The sequence below is a fragment of the Ranitomeya variabilis genome, chromosome 4 (assembly GCF_051348905.1).
Source record: "Ranitomeya variabilis isolate aRanVar5 chromosome 4, aRanVar5.hap1, whole genome shotgun sequence".
NCBI lineage: Eukaryota > Metazoa > Chordata > Amphibia > Anura > Dendrobatidae > Ranitomeya > Ranitomeya variabilis.
The window spans coordinates 750370009-750386356 of record NC_135235.1 but is presented as its reverse complement, the minus strand read 5'-3'; the positions used below and the strand labels follow the sequence as shown (position 1 = coordinate 750386356).

At 44.8% G+C, this 16348-nt stretch overlaps 1 protein-coding gene across 1 annotated transcript in view; it reads right to left on the bottom strand.

The window, feature by feature from the left end:
• The window catches only part of CACNG4 (calcium voltage-gated channel auxiliary subunit gamma 4), a 34914-nt gene that overhangs the window by 3979 nt on the left and 14587 nt on the right, over positions 1-16348 (bottom strand). The window contains exons 2-3 of the mRNA XM_077257841.1: positions 10535-10618; positions 550-690 (exon numbers count right to left, since the gene is read on the bottom strand). Coding sequence (XP_077113956.1) covers positions 550-690; positions 10535-10618 — 225 coding nt within the window. The remainder of the gene's footprint in view (positions 1-549; positions 691-10534; positions 10619-16348) is intronic.

Genomic DNA, 16348 nt, shown 5'->3' with positions numbered 1-16348 from the left:
ACTAACACTGGGGGTGAAGGAGGTGGCGTTACTAACACTGGGGGTGAAGGAGGTGGCGTTACTAACACTGGGGGTGGAGGAGGTGGCGTTACTAACACTGGGGGTGAAGGAGGTGGCGTTACTAACACTGGGGGTGAAGGAGGTGGCGTTACTACCACTGGGGGTGGAGGAGGTGGCGTTACTAACACTGGGGGTGAAGGAGGTGGCGTTACTAACACTGGGGGTGAAGGAGGTGGCGTTACTAACACTGGGGGTGAAGGAGGTGGCGTTACTAACACTGGGGGTGGAGGAGGTGGCGTTACTACAACTATGGGTGAAGTTTAGACCTCATCCATCTCCAAAAGACAATGGAGATGCGCTGTTTATAGCTGTGACCTAAGTGAGCAAAGCTTCACTATAAAGCACTAGGGACAGACATGGCAATAGTCTCTACAGCTGATGAAGTGACGTACCTTAGCCTTCTATAGGCCATGGATATGAAGTACTGAGTCACTCCAGTAGAGCAGAGCTGCAGTGTAAAGCATAGAGTAGACGTATGATTGCACTCACCCGCTGCCACGAAGAGTATGCCGGCGCTCAGGATGATGTTATTCCGCCGGTTATAGAGGCGGCCAGCCCCGACACACAGTCCTCCCAGTAACAGCAGGATGGTGCTGAGGATGGGGAAGACGCTGGAGGCGCGGACGATACCTGTGGGATACAAAATCAGGTGCAGGGGGTGATCAGTTACCAGCAATGCTGAAGCACAAGGGTCCAGGGCTTAGGGGGGCTTTGTACAGAGGGGATAATTAACAGTTCACAGAGTGGGGCAGGGAGGCTCAGGAGCCGGCAGGGGTAAATGTAAGGAAAGGAGGGTCCGGGGACAATGCAGGTCGGGGGCTGTGAAGGAGGGGGAACCATGGAAATCAGTGCTGAGAGGGGCTATTGACATTTAGTCCGCAGTGGGTGAAGAACTAGGGGTGTCTTTTTGCTCCAAAAAGCCGAAATTACACTCTGCACTAAATGGCTGCACTTGGATGAAATTTGTGAATTGGAACAGTGGAAAAAATTGTGTAAAGTTTGTTTCCTTTTTGTTATATTGTATCTGGTGTTTCACCTCTCGGTTACATTGTATCTGGTGTTTCACCTCTCTGTTATATTGTATCCGGGGTTTCACCTCTCGGTTACATTGTATCCGGGGTTTCACCTCTCTGTTACATTGTATCCGGTGTTTCACCTCTGTTACATTGTATCCGGTGTTTCACCTCTGTTACATTGTATCTGGTGTTTCACCTCTCTGTTACATTGTATCCGGTGTTTCACCTCTCTGTTACATTGTATCCGGTGTTTCACCTCTGTTACATTGTATCCGGTGTTTCACCTCTCTGTTACATTGTATATGGGGTTTCACCTCTCTGTTACATTGTATCTGGTGTTTCACCTCTGTTACATTGTATCCGGTGTTTCACCTCTCTGTTACATTGTATACGGTGTTTCACCTCTCTGTTACATTGTATCCGGTGTTTCACCTCTCTGTTACATTGTATCCGGTGTTTCACCTCTCCGTTACATTGTATCTGGTGTTTCACCTCTCTGTTACATTGTATCCGGTGTTTCACCTCTCCGTTACATTGTATCTGGTGTTTCACCTCTCTAGTTACATTGTATCTGGTGTTTCACCTCTCTAGTTACATTGTATCCGGTGTTTCACCTCTCCGTTACATTGTATCTGGTGTTTCACCTCTCTGTTACATTGTATGTGGTGTTTCACCTCTGTTACATTGTATCTGGTGTTTCACCTCTCTGTTACATTGTATCTGGTGTTTCACCTCTCTGTTACATTGTATCTGGGGTTTCACCTCTCGGTTACATTGTATCTGGGGTTTCACCTCTGTTACATTGTATCTGGTGTTTCACCTCTCTGTTACATTGTATCTGGTGTTTCACCTCTCTGTTACATTGTATCTGGGGTTTCACCTCTCTGTTACATTGTATCTGGTGTTTCACCTCTCGGTTACATTGTATCTGGGGTTTCACCTCTGTTACATTGTATCTGGTGTTTCACCTCTCGGTTACATTGTATCTGGTGTTTTACTTCTGTTACATTGTATCTTGTTTTTCATCTCTCGGTTACATAGTCTCCAGTGTTTCACCTCTCGGTTACATTGTATCTGGTGTTTCACCTCTGTTACACTGTATCTGGTGTTTCACCTCTGTTACATTGTATCTGGTGTTTCACCTCTGTTACATTGTATGTGGTGTTTCACCTCTGTTACATAGTCTCCAGTGTTTCACCTCTCGGTTACATTGTATCCGGTGTTTCACCTCTCGGTTACATTGTATCCGGTGTTTCTCCTCTCGGTTACATTGTATCCGGTGTTTCACCTCTCCGTTACATTGTATGTGGTGTTTCACCTCTGTTACATTGTATCTGGTGTTTCACCTCTCTGTTACATTGTATCCGGTGTTTCACCTCTGTTACGTTGTATCTGGTGTTTCACCTCTCTGTTACATTGTATCTGGTGTTTCACCTCTGTTACATTGTATCTGGTGTTTCACCTCTGTTACGTTGTATCTGGTGTTTCACCTCTCTGTTACATTGTATCCGGTGTTTCACCTCTGTTACATTGTATCCGGTGTTTCACCTCTGTTACATTGTATCCGGTGTTTCACCTCTGTTACATTGTATCTGGTGTTTCACCTCTCTGTTACATTGTATGTGGTGTTTCACCTCTCTGTTACGTTGTATCTGGTGTTTCACCTCTGTTACATTGTATCCGGTGTTTCACCTCTCGGTTACATTGTATCCGGTGTTTCACCTCTCTGTTACATTGTATCCGGTGTTTCACCTCTCTGTTACATTGTATCCGGTGTTTCACCTCTCTGTTACATTGTATCCGGTGTTTCACCTCTGTTACATTGTATCCGGTGTTTCACCTCTCTGTTACATTGTATCCGGTGTTTCACCTCTCTGTTACATTGTATCCGGTGTTTCACCTCTCTGTTACATTGTATCCGGTGTTTCACCTCTCTGTTACATTGTATCCGGTGTTTCACCTCTCTGTTACATTGTATCCGGTGTTTCACCTCTCTGTTACATTGTATCCGGTGTTTCACCTCTCTGTTACATTGTATCCGGTGTTTCACCTCTCTGTTACATTGTATCTGGTGTTTCACCTCTCTGTTACATTGTATCCGGTGTTTCACCTCTCCGTTACATTGTATGTGGTGTTTCACCTCTGTTACATTGTATCTGGTGTTTCACCTCTCTGTTACATTGTATCTGGTGTTTCACCTCTCTGTTACATTGTATGTGGTGTTTCACCTCTCTGTTACGTTGTATCTGGTGTTTCACCTCTCTGTTACATTGTATCTGGTGTTTCACCTCTGTTACATTGTATCCGGTGTTTCACCTCTCTGTTACATTGTATCCGGTGTTTCACCTCTGTTACATTGTATCTGGGGTTTCACCTCTCGGTTACATTGTATCTGGTGTTTCACCTCTCTGTTACATTGTATCCGGTGTTTCACCTCTGTTACATTGTATCCGGTGTTTCACCTCTGTTACATTGTATCCGGTGTTTCACCTCTGTTACATTGTATCCGGTGTTTCACCTCTGTTACATTGTATCCGGTGTTTCACCTCTGTTACATTGTATCTGGTGTTTCACCTCTCTGTTACATTGTATCCGGTGTTTCACCTCTCTGTTACATTGTATCCGGTGTTTCACCTCTGTTACATTGTATCCGGTGTTTCACCTCTCTGTTACATTGTATATGGGGTTTCACCTCTCTGTTACATTGTATCTGGTGTTTCACCTCTGTTACATTGTATCCGGTGTTTCACCTCTCTGTTACATTGTATCCGGTGTTTCACCTCTCTGTTACATTGTATCCGGTGTTTCACCTCTCTGTTACATTGTATCCGGTGTTTCACCTCTCCGTTACATTGTATCTGGTGTTTCACCTCTCTGTTACATTGTATCCGGTGTTTCACCTCTCCGTTACATTGTATCTGGTGTTTCACCTCTCTAGTTACATTGTATCTGGTGTTTCACCTCTCTAGTTACATTGTATCCGGTGTTTCACCTCTCCGTTACATTGTATCTGGTGTTTCACCTCTCTGTTACATTGTATGTGGTGTTTCACCTCTGTTACATTGTATCTGGTGTTTCACCTCTCTGTTACATTGTATCTGGTGTTTCACCTCTCTGTTACATTGTATCTGGGGTTTCACCTCTCGGTTACATTGTATCTGGGGTTTCACCTCTGTTACATTGTATCTGGTGTTTCACCTCTCTGTTACATTGTATCTGGTGTTTCACCTCTCTGTTACATTGTATCTGGGGTTTCACCTCTCTGTTACATTGTATCTGGTGTTTCACCTCTCGGTTACATTGTATCTGGGGTTTCACCTCTGTTACATTGTATCTGGTGTTTCACCTCTCGGTTACATTGTATCTGGTGTTTTACTTCTGTTACATTGTATCTTGTTTTTCATCTCTCGGTTACATAGTCTCCAGTGTTTCACCTCTCGGTTACATTGTATCTGGTGTTTCACCTCTGTTACATTGTATCCGGTGTTTCACCTCTGTTACATTGTATCCGGTGTTTCACCTCTCTGTTACATTGTATATGGGGTTTCACCTCTCTGTTACATTGTATCTGGTGTTTCACCTCTGTTACATTGTATCCGGTGTTTCACCTCTCTGTTACATTGTATACGGTGTTTCACCTCTCTGTTACATTGTATCCGGTGTTTCACCTCTCTGTTACATTGTATCCGGTGTTTCACCTCTCCGTTACATTGTATCTGGTGTTTCACCTCTCTGTTACATTGTATCCGGTGTTTCACCTCTCCGTTACATTGTATCTGGTGTTTCACCTCTCTAGTTACATTGTATCTGGTGTTTCACCTCTCTAGTTACATTGTATCCGGTGTTTCACCTCTCCGTTACATTGTATCTGGTGTTTCACCTCTCTGTTACATTGTATGTGGTGTTTCACCTCTGTTACATTGTATCTGGTGTTTCACCTCTCTGTTACATTGTATCTGGGGTTTCACCTCTCGGTTACATTGTATCTGGGGTTTCACCTCTGTTACATTGTATCTGGTGTTTCACCTCTCTGTTACATTGTATCTGGTGTTTCACCTCTCTGTTACATTGTATCTGGGGTTTCACCTCTCTGTTACATTGTATCTGGTGTTTCACCTCTCGGTTACATTGTATCTGGGGTTTCACCTCTGTTACATTGTATCTGGTGTTTCACCTCTCGGTTACATTGTATCTGGTGTTTTACTTCTGTTACATTGTATCTTGTTTTTCATCTCTCGGTTACATAGTCTCCAGTGTTTCACCTCTCGGTTACATTGTATCTGGTGTTTCACCTCTGTTACACTGTATCTGGTGTTTCACCTCTGTTACATTGTATCTGGTGTTTCACCTCTGTTACATTGTATGTGGTGTTTCACCTCTGTTACATAGTCTCCAGTGTTTCACCTCTCGGTTACATTGTATCCGGTGTTTCACCTCTCGGTTACATTGTATCCGGTGTTTCTCCTCTCGGTTACATTGTATCCGGTGTTTCACCTCTCCGTTACATTGTATGTGGTGTTTCACCTCTGTTACATTGTATCTGGTGTTTCACCTCTCTGTTACATTGTATCCGGTGTTTCACCTCTGTTACGTTGTATCTGGTGTTTCACCTCTCTGTTACATTGTATCTGGTGTTTCACCTCTGTTACATTGTATCTGGTGTTTCACCTCTGTTACGTTGTATCTGGTGTTTCACCTCTCTGTTACATTGTATCCGGTGTTTCACCTCTGTTACATTGTATCCGGTGTTTCACCTCTGTTACATTGTATCCGGTGTTTCACCTCTGTTACATTGTATCTGGTGTTTCACCTCTCTGTTACATTGTATGTGGTGTTTCACCTCTCTGTTACGTTGTATCTGGTGTTTCACCTCTGTTACATTGTATCCGGTGTTTCACCTCTCGGTTACATTGTATCCGGTGTTTCACCTCTCTGTTACATTGTATCTGGTGTTTCACCTCTCTGTTACATTGTATCCGGTGTTTCACCTCTCTGTTACATTGTATCCGGTGTTTCACCTCTCTGTTACATTGTATCCGGTGTTTCACCTCTCTGTTACATTGTATCCGGTGTTTCACCTCTCTGTTACATTGTATCCGGTGTTTCACCTCTCTGTTACATTGTATCCGGTGTTTCACCTCTCTGTTACATTGTATCCGGTGTTTCACCTCTGTTACATTGTATCCGGTGTTTCACCTCTCTGTTACATTGTATCCGGTGTTTCACCTCTCTGTTACATTGTATCCGGTGTTTCACCTCTCTGTTACATTGTATCCGGTGTTTCACCTCTCTGTTACATTGTATCTGGTGTTTCACCTCTCTGTTACATTGTATCCGGTGTTTCACCTCTCCGTTACATTGTATGTGGTGTTTCACCTCTGTTACATTGTATCTGGTGTTTCACCTCTCTGTTACATTGTATCTGGTGTTTCACCTCTCTGTTACATTGTATGTGGTGTTTCACCTCTCTGTTACGTTGTATCTGGTGTTTCACCTCTCTGTTACATTGTATCTGGTGTTTCACCTCTGTTACATTGTATCCGGTGTTTCACCTCTCTGTTACATTGTATCCGGTGTTTCACCTCTGTTACATTGTATCTGGGGTTTCACCTCTCGGTTACATTGTATCCGGTGTTTCACCTCTGTTACATTGTATCCGGTGTTTCACCTCTGTTACATTGTATCTGGTGTTTCACCTCTGTTACATTGTATCCGGTGTTTCACCTCTGTTACATTGTATCCGGTGTTTCACCTCTGTTACATTGTATCTGGTGTTTCACCTCTGTTACATTGTATCTGGTGTTTCACCTCTCTGTTACATTGTATGTGGTGTTTCACCTCTCTGTTACGTTGTATCTGGTGTTTCACCTCTCTGTTACATTGTATCCGGTGTTTCACCTCTGTTACATTGTATCTGGGGTTTCACCTCTCGGTTACATTGTATCTGGTGTTTCACCTCTCTGTTACATTGTATCCGGTGTTTCACCTCTGTTACATTGTATCCGGTGTTTCACCTCTGTTACATTGTATCTGGTGTTTCACCTCTGTTACATTGTATCCGGTGTTTCACCTCTGTTACATTGTATCCGGTGTTTCACCTCTGTTACATTGTATCTGGTGTTTCACCTCTGTTACATTGTATCTGGTGTTTCACCTCTCTGTTACATTGTATGTGGTGTTTCACCTCTCTGTTACGTTGTATCTGGTGTTTCACCTCTCTGTTACATTGTATGTGGTGTTTTACCTCTCTGTTACATTGTATCTGGGATTTCACCTCTCTGTTGGATTGTATCTGGTGTAGTGATGGGCGACTGTACTCGTTGCTTGGGTTTTCCGAGCACGCTCGGGTGATCTCCGAGTAGTTGTTAGTGTTCGGAGATTAAGTTTTCATCGCCGCAGCTGAATGATTTACAGCTATTAGCCAGGCTGAATACATGTGAGAATTACCTAGCAACCAGGCAACCCCCACATGTACTCAGCCTGGCTAACAGCTGTAAATTGTTCAGCTGCAGCGATGAAAACTTAATCTCTGAACACTAACAAATACTCGAAGGTCACCCGAGCAACGAGTACACTTGCTCATCACTAATCTGGTGGCATTTAACTTCTCTGTTACTTTTTTTCCAGCGTTTCCCTACTCTCTTATATTGTAGCCTTTGTTACACAGACTGTTGCATTGTATCTGGTGTTAAACACACACTGGTACATTCTATCCGGTGTTTCATTTCTCTCTCTGTTACATTGTACCCATTATTCCATCTCTCTGTTAGACACACAGTTACATGTTGTTCTGTGTTACTCATACATACACTGTTACATTGTATTCGGTGTTAGACACTGTTACATTGTATCACTTCTTGCCCTTTCTGTTACATTGTGTCCGGTGATAGTTACATTGTATCCTGGGTGCAAGCTTACTATCTATGAGGAAAAGGGGAGACACGAGAGGTGGATGGTAACAATTGCTTTCGTTGTTCGGACCAGCCATAGTGTAAGGCTCGGGTGTTCATGTAAAGCTGCATGAACCAGTTATCAGCCTAAGTATGTAGCAGTACAGACACATAGGCTATTAACTGCATAAAGTGTGTGAGAACATGATGCGAGGAACCTGATTATGGTTTAAGTTTTTTGAATGGGCCACACAGGGATAGTTAGGTTAATGCGTTGAGGCGGGAGGCCAGTCTGAACAAATGAGTTTTTAGAGCACGCTTAAAACTGTGGGGATTGGGGATTAGTCGTATTAACCTAGGTAGTGCATTCCAAAGAATCGGCGCAGCACGGGTAAAGTCTTGGAGACGGGAATGGGAGCTTCTGATTATTGAGGATGCTAACCTGAGGTCATTAGCGGAGCGGAGGGCACGGGTAGGGTGGTAGACTGAGACCAGAGAGGAGAAGTAGGGTGGTGCTGAGCCATGGAGTGCTTTGTGGATGAGGGTAGTAGTTTTGTACTGGATTCTGGAGTGGATGGGTAGCCAGTGTAATGACTGGCACAAGGTAGAGGCATCGGTGTAACGGTTGGTGAGGAATATGATCCTGGCAGCAGCATTCAGGACAGATTGGAGCGGGGAGAGTTTACTTTTTCTTCAGGAAAAAACATACACTCACCGGCCACTTTATTAGGTACACCATGCTAGTAACGGGTTGGACCCCCTTTTGCCTTCAGAACTGCCTCAATTCTTCGTGGCATAGATTCAACAAGGTGCTGGAAGCATTCCTCAGAGATTTTGGTCCATATTGACATGATGGCATCACACAGTTGCCGCAGATTTGTCGGCTGCACATCCCAAAGATGCTCCATACAAGGCAGGATGGATCCATGCTTTCATGTTGTTTACGCCAAATTCTGACCCTACCATCCGAATGTCGCAGCAGAAATCGAGACTCATCAGACCAAGCAACGTTTTTCCAATCTTCTACTGTCCAATTTCGATGAGCTTGTACAAATTGTAGCCTCAGTTTCCTGTTCTTAGCTGAAAGGAGTGGTACCCGGTGTGGTCTTCTGCTGCTGTAGCCCATCTGCCTCAAAGTTCGACGCACTGTGCGTTCAGAGATGCTCTTAGGCCTACCTTGGTTGTAACGGGTGGCAATTTGAGTCACTGTTGCCTTTCTATCAGCTCGAACCAGTCTGCCCATTCTCCTCTGACCTCTGGCATCAACAAGGCATTTCCGCCCACAGAACTGCCGCTCACTGGATTTTTTTTCTTTTTCGGACCATTCTCTGTAAACCCTAGAGATGGTTGTGCGTGAAAATCCCAGTAGATCAGCAGTTTCTGAAATACTCAGACCAGCCCTTCTGGCACCAACAACCATGCCACGTTCAAAGGCACTCAAATCACCTTTCTTCCCCATACTGATGCTCGGTTTGAACTGCAGGAGATTGTCTTGACCATGTCTACATGCCTAAATGCACTGAGTTGCCGCCATGTGATTGGCTGATTAGAAATTAAGTGTTAACAAGAAGTTGGACAGGTGTACCTAATAAAGTGGCCGGTGAGTGTATATAGCAATATGTATATGTTTTTTCCTGAAGAAGACGTAACTTTGTACTTTTGAAAAGCGTTAAAATAAACCATCATCTTACTTTACCACACTGGGATGTATGTCTTAATCCTGTCAGCAGCGCAGAGATTATCCACTAACTCCTTTTAGCTTCTGATGTCTGACCCGTTTATCCACTGCAGCTGACTTCACATTATATGCGGCTTCTACAGATTAAACAGGTGAGTTTAATCTGAGCCTAAAGCTCACTGTATCTCTCCGATAAGACCCCATTTGTGCTGATCTCTCCTACAGTTTTCTTGGTTCACATTGTATCCGTTGTTACACACACACACACACACACACACACACACACACACACACACACACACACACACACAGTTACATTGTTTCCGGGGTTTCATTTCTCTCTGTTACATTGTATCCGGTGTTTTCTACTAAATTCTCAGCCCCGGGTGTACTCTCTTTGTGTTGAGGGCTCTGGTTAATGCTTCAGTTCAGTCCTCGAGGCCCGGACTACTTTAGGAAACGTTTCCTTTCCTATTTGAAGCCAATAAATAAACTGGAAACCTGGAAAGTCATTGAATGGCGCCAGGCACTGGGCCTGCACCCACATTTGTGCTTTTTGAGGCCTTCTCGGGGGGCAGATCTTGTCTCGTCTGTCAGTGGCCACAAATGTCACATTAAGAATGAGATGCCCGGGGGCTGCAGTTTCTCTATGGAATCATGTTACTGCCTCTTTTAAGAGTAAAATTTGCCAAAATATTGAACAGCGTAGTGAACGGCACTGTGTAGCCACGACCTCTAAAGAGTTCTATCTATATATATATTATATATAATGCTACGTCCAGAGGGATATCATCTATTACTGCTGACAACCAGCCTGTGTACATGTGTGAGAGGTTGTCAGCACCGCCCCCTACTGGTGACATCACGGTTATAGTGGAATAGTCACTTACGTAGCAGATATTCAGAGCTGTCGTGGTCGTAGTCATTGTCTTCTGGGAAGTGATTAATCCTGAAGCAGTTTCCCTTGTAGATACCTGAAGAAACAGAATAATCATGGAGGATGATCAAGTAGCAAAACTAGCTCCGTACATGAGAACATGAGCAAATATCTGCAAATACAAGAGAAAAATCCTCGTTGGAAATCCAAACTCTGCTTTTTACTACCTCACCTTGATGTGCCCATGTGGGGGCTCATTGTGGATGTGCTCAGCCGTTTAGGATTGTATAAGATCCCCCAACTTGCAGGATGTCTTCATCCCTGGAGGTCCCAGGTGGTAGATATTGACTTCATATGTCTTATCACTATTTTATGTTTATATAGAGATCAAACATGGCATGGATAGCATCATCTGTCGGTGCGTTATTCAACTTCAAAGGAAGTTGAAGTGTCAGCTCGTCTTTCTTCTGAAGATGTCTTATGGATTTTAAAGGGACTTTCTCAGCACAGGATGACTGTTCAAAATAAGTTCCACCGCTTGGTGCTTCACGGCAGGACCAATTATTGAAATGCACCTACACCCCTGCTTGTTTTCCCTCAACTTCCACCCCCTCTTCTGTGATTGACAGCTCAAAGCCAGAGTAGGGCAGAGACATATGGAAACCAAGCAAGTGTGCAGGTGTATTTAAATTATTGGCCACCATGAAGCCCCGAGCGGCGGGACTTGGTTGTGACACCCACCCCCTTGTAGTAGAGGACCCAAACACTATGGTAGGAGACCAAGACATTGGAGTAGAAGAGATAATTGCGATAAAATAGTCAACAATCATGGGAGTAGAAGATCCAACTGATACAGTGGAAGACCAAGACATCAGAAAAGAAGAGTTAACAATCATAGAGGAAATCACAACCATCTTGGCAGAAAATCCAACCATCTGAGAACACCCAGGCATGTAGCAGATGATCAAGACATCGGTATAGAAAAGCTAACTGCTATAGTAAAATACCCCAACATCCTGGTAAATGACCCAAAAACCTTTTTAGAAGACTCAGATATAGGAGTAGAAGACCAAGCTCTTGTAGTAGAGGACTCTATGGTAGAAGACTGATACATTAGAATAAAAGAGCTATCTGCCTTAGGAAAAGACTTAACTATCATGGTAGAAGAACAAGACATCAGTAGATCCAACCACCTTGGTGGAAGACCCTACTATGGTAGAGGTCCTCACAGCCATCTCAGTAGAACACCCTACTATGGTAGAGGACCTCACAACCATCTCAGCTGAAGACCCTACTATGGTAAAGGACCTCACAACCATCTTAATAGAAGAACCAACTATGGTAGAGGACCTCACAACCATCTCAGTAGAAGACCCTACTATGGTAGAGGACCTCACAACCATCTCAGTAGAAGACCCTACTATAGTAAAGGACCTCACAACCATCTCAGTAGAAGACCCTACTATGGTAAAGGACCTCACAACCATCTCAGTAGAAGACCCTACTATGGTAAAGGACCTCACAACCATCTCAGTAGAAGACCCTACTATGGTAAAGGACTTCACAACCATCTCAATAGAAGACCCTTCTATGGTAGAGGACCTCACAACCATCTCAGTAGAAGACCCTACTATGGTAGAGGACCTAACAGCCATCTCAATAGAAGACCCTACTATGGTAGAGGACCTCACAACCATCTCAGTTGAAGACCCTACTATGATAGAGGATCTCCGTAAGAGTAATAAGTTGGGTTTACACAATCAGATATAAAACCAATCAGACCAATGATGACATTGGACTGAGTTTGCCATTTGCACCACTAGATCTACTGACCTCCCGTTGGAGGTAATCATGCCTTCTATTCTATAGGGGAGTCATCTTTGACAGGTGGATTGTTTAAGTCCTTCAATTTTCTGGGAGACGAGACAGATTTCAATCAGATCAAATGGCCACATACAGTATACACACGGCCATCTTGGTCTGATTGGACAGAACTTGGTCAGATATTTGTACATATAAAGGGCCCTGAAGATCTAGAGATGGGAGCAGAAGACGTAGAGTCATAGTCATCATAGGTGGAGACCAGAGGCGCAGACATTCTGCTCCAGTGATATATTACCTCCCTTTCTTAGGAAGCGTCCTGACTGCTCCCATCAGACTCCTGACTTCCCTGAGGAACATTTCTGGGGGCCCCGTTTTGAGGGTGCAAACATACCAGAATATGCATCACCTAGAAGTCCTACACCAGTGGCTGTGAATGCTGCCATCCTGAGACCTCTGGCCCCACAGTCGCCATCCCCATTTCTCCCAGTGCCGGAATGGTGGGGTGCCAAGGGCCCATCAGTAACAAGGAGTGTGGTGGCCCACTGTTCAGTGACATGCCCTCTCTCACAAATTTACTCCTAGTCCTACGTATCGTTGTAGTTTGATTAATGAATGTTGAGATGAAGCCCTTGTCTGTACATAGTCCATCCCTGCATGGGGGCCCACCAGGGAATCCTCCTGCACTCCTGCCGGCCAGTCCAAGCCTATCAGTGACTCTCCGCAGCAGACTCTGTGTCATCATGGACGATGTCAGGGAGCAGACCTGTCTGCAGCGCACGGGCTCTGATGGGACTGAAGCTCGGGGGTAACCAGGCTCCTAATGAGGTGACGGGGGGCCGCTCCTGCCGGCGGACGCCTGTCCCCAACCTCTCCCCAAATGCCACATCTCATACACAAGTGTGCGGCGGCTGCTCATGGCTGTCAGCTCTAATGAACTCTCATCCGAAAAGTGACCCACGGGGACAGGAGAAGATGATGACTCACGTGTGTACTCCGCATACACGGACCGCGGTCTGATGGGACATGTCCACAGGTGGAGGACACAGCTCGGCTCCAGCAAGATTTTAGTTTTCTGCCGTCAAAAAACTTTCAAAAATTTTTGTGCAAATAATTTGCAACTTCCATTCACTGCAATCTCAGGAGCGGCATCCTCTGCAGTCAGGAAATAATTCAGTACACCCCTATAGAGGGTGGGGCATCCGGAGGCCACGCCCCCATTAAATACATACACATTGCCTGGTCTGCTCCATCCAATCAGCATTCAAGAGGCGAGAAATCTGCAGAAAATGAAAGTGCACTGCTGAGGGTTCTGCACAGTGTGTATAGGGTCTATATAAAGTAGTGATACTCTGCACAGTGCCCCCTGCTGATAGTCCTGCACACAGTGTGCTGTAGAGTCACCTTACATTGTGGGTGGGGGTCTGCAGACAGGGGTACAGTGCAGACATCTCGGGGATGACCGGTGGTCCCTGTGACACGATCCCTTGCCCCCATCACTGCAGCCTGACTCTGACATTTGCATTTTCTCCCCTCCCGGCTCCGGCTTTTCTCTCGCCGTCATCGTCATGTTCTCTGTTGCTTGGAGCCGGTGATATCACCAGGATGAATAATGTCTGCAGAACTGTTAGCAACACCAAAGACCCCGATAAATCCTACCACATGCCTCATCGTGAAGGGCCTATAGTATATTGCAGATTAATGATACATCACTGGTGGTCTAGGGTAGTGGAAGGGTTAATTATAACAACCCTGGTGGTCTAGGGTGATGAATGGGTTAATGGTACACCCCTCGTGGTCTAGGGTAGTGGAAGGGTTAATGATACACCCCTGGTGGTCTAGGGTAGTGGAAGGGTTAATGATAACATCCCTGGCGGTCTAGGGTAGTGAAAGGGTTAATGATAACAGCCCTGGTGATCTAGGGTAGTGGAAGGGTTAATCATAACATCCCTGGTGGTCTAGGGTGATGAATGGGTTAATGGTACACCCCTGGTGGTCTAGGATAGTGGAAGGGTTAATGATACACCCCTGGTAGTCTAGGGTAGTGGAAGGGTTAATGATAACATCTCTGGTGGTCTAGGGTGATGAATGGGTTAATGATACACCCCTGGTGGTCTACGGTAGTGGAAGGGTTAATGATAACATCTCTGGTGGTCTAGGGTGATGAATGGGTTAATGATACACCCCTGGTGGTCTAGGGTAGTGGAAGGGTTAATGATAACATCTCTGGTGGTCTAGGGTGATGAATGGGTTAATGATACACCCCTGGTGGTCTACGGTAGTGGAAGGGTTAATGATAACATCTCTGGTGGTCTAGGGTGATGAATGGGTTAATGATACACCCCTGGTGGTCTACGGTAGTGGAAGGGTTAATGATAACATCTCTGGTGGTCTAGGGTGATGAATGGGTTAATGATACACCCCTGGTGGTCTAGGGTAGTGGAAGGGTTAATGATAACATCCCTGGTGGTCTAGGGTAGTGAAAGGGTTAATGATAACAGCCCTTATGGACTAGGGTAGTGGAAGGGTTAATGATAACATCCCTGGTGGTCTAAGGTAGTGGAAGGTTTAATGATAACATCCTTAGTGGTCTAAGGTAGCAGAAGTGTTAGAGTTAACATACCTGGTGGTCTAGGGTAGTAGAAGGGTTAATTATCACATCCCCGGTTTTCTAGGGTAGAAGGGTTAAGGATACATCCCTGGTAGTCTAGGGTAGTAAAAGGGTTAATGCAAACTTCACTGGTGATCTAAGGTAGTGGATGGGTTAATGAATGATACATCCCTGATAGTGTAGGGTAGTAGAAGAGTTAATGATAACATCTCTTGTGGTCTTGAGTAGTAAAAGGGTTAATGACACATCCCTGGAGGTCTAGGGTAGTAGAAGGGTTAATGCAAACATCACTGGTGGTCCAGAGTAGTAGAAGGGTTAATAATAACTTCCCCAGTGGTCTAGGGTATTGGAAGGGTAAATTATATAAATTATAACATCCTTAGTGGTCTAGGGTAGCATAAGTGTTAGAGCTAACATACTTGGTGGTCTAGAGTAGCAGAAGGGTTAGTAGATTGGGGTAATGATAACATCCCTGGTGGTCTAGTGTAGTAGAAGGATTAATAACATCCCTGGTGGTCTTCAGTAGTAGAAGGGTTAATGATACATCCCTGGTCGTCCAGGGTAATGAATGTGTTAATGATGACAACCCTGGTGGTCTAAGATAGTAGATGGGTTAATGATAACATCCTTGATGGTCTAGGGTAGTATGTGAGTTAATTAGAACATCCCTGGTGGTCTAGGGTAGTGAGTGGGTTAATAATAACATTCCTGGTGGTCTAGGGTAGAGGGGTTAATGATTACATCCCTGTGGTCCCGGGTAGTAGACAGGTTAATGATAACATCCCTGGTGGTCTAGGGTAGTAGAATGGTTAATGATAACATCCCTGGTGGTTTGGGGTATTAGAAGGGTTAATGGTAACATCCCTTGTGTTCCAGGGTAGAAGAAGGGTTAATAATTTCATCCCTGGTGGTACCGGGTAGTAGAAGGGTTAATGATAACATCCCTGGTGGTCTAGGGTAGTAGAAAGGTTTATGATAACATTCCTGGTGGTCTAGGGTAGTAGAAGGGTTAATAATAACATCCCTGGTGGTCCCCGGTGGAAGAAGGGTTTATGATAACATCCCTGGTGGTCCCGGGTAGTAGACGGGTTAATGATAACATCCCTGGTGGTCCTGGTTTAGTAGAAGGGTTAATGATAGCATCCCTGGTGGTCTAGGGTAGTAGAAGGGTTAATGATAACATCCCTGGTGGTCTAGGGTAGTAGAAGGGTTAATGATAACATCCCTGGTGGTCTAGGGTAGTATACGGGTTAATGATAACATCCCTGGTGGTCTAGGGTAGTAGACGGTTTTATGATAACATCCCTGGTGGTCTAGGGTAGTAGAAGGGTTAATGAAATCATCCCTGGTGGTCTAGGGTAGTAGAAGGGTTAATGATATCATCCCTGGTGGTCT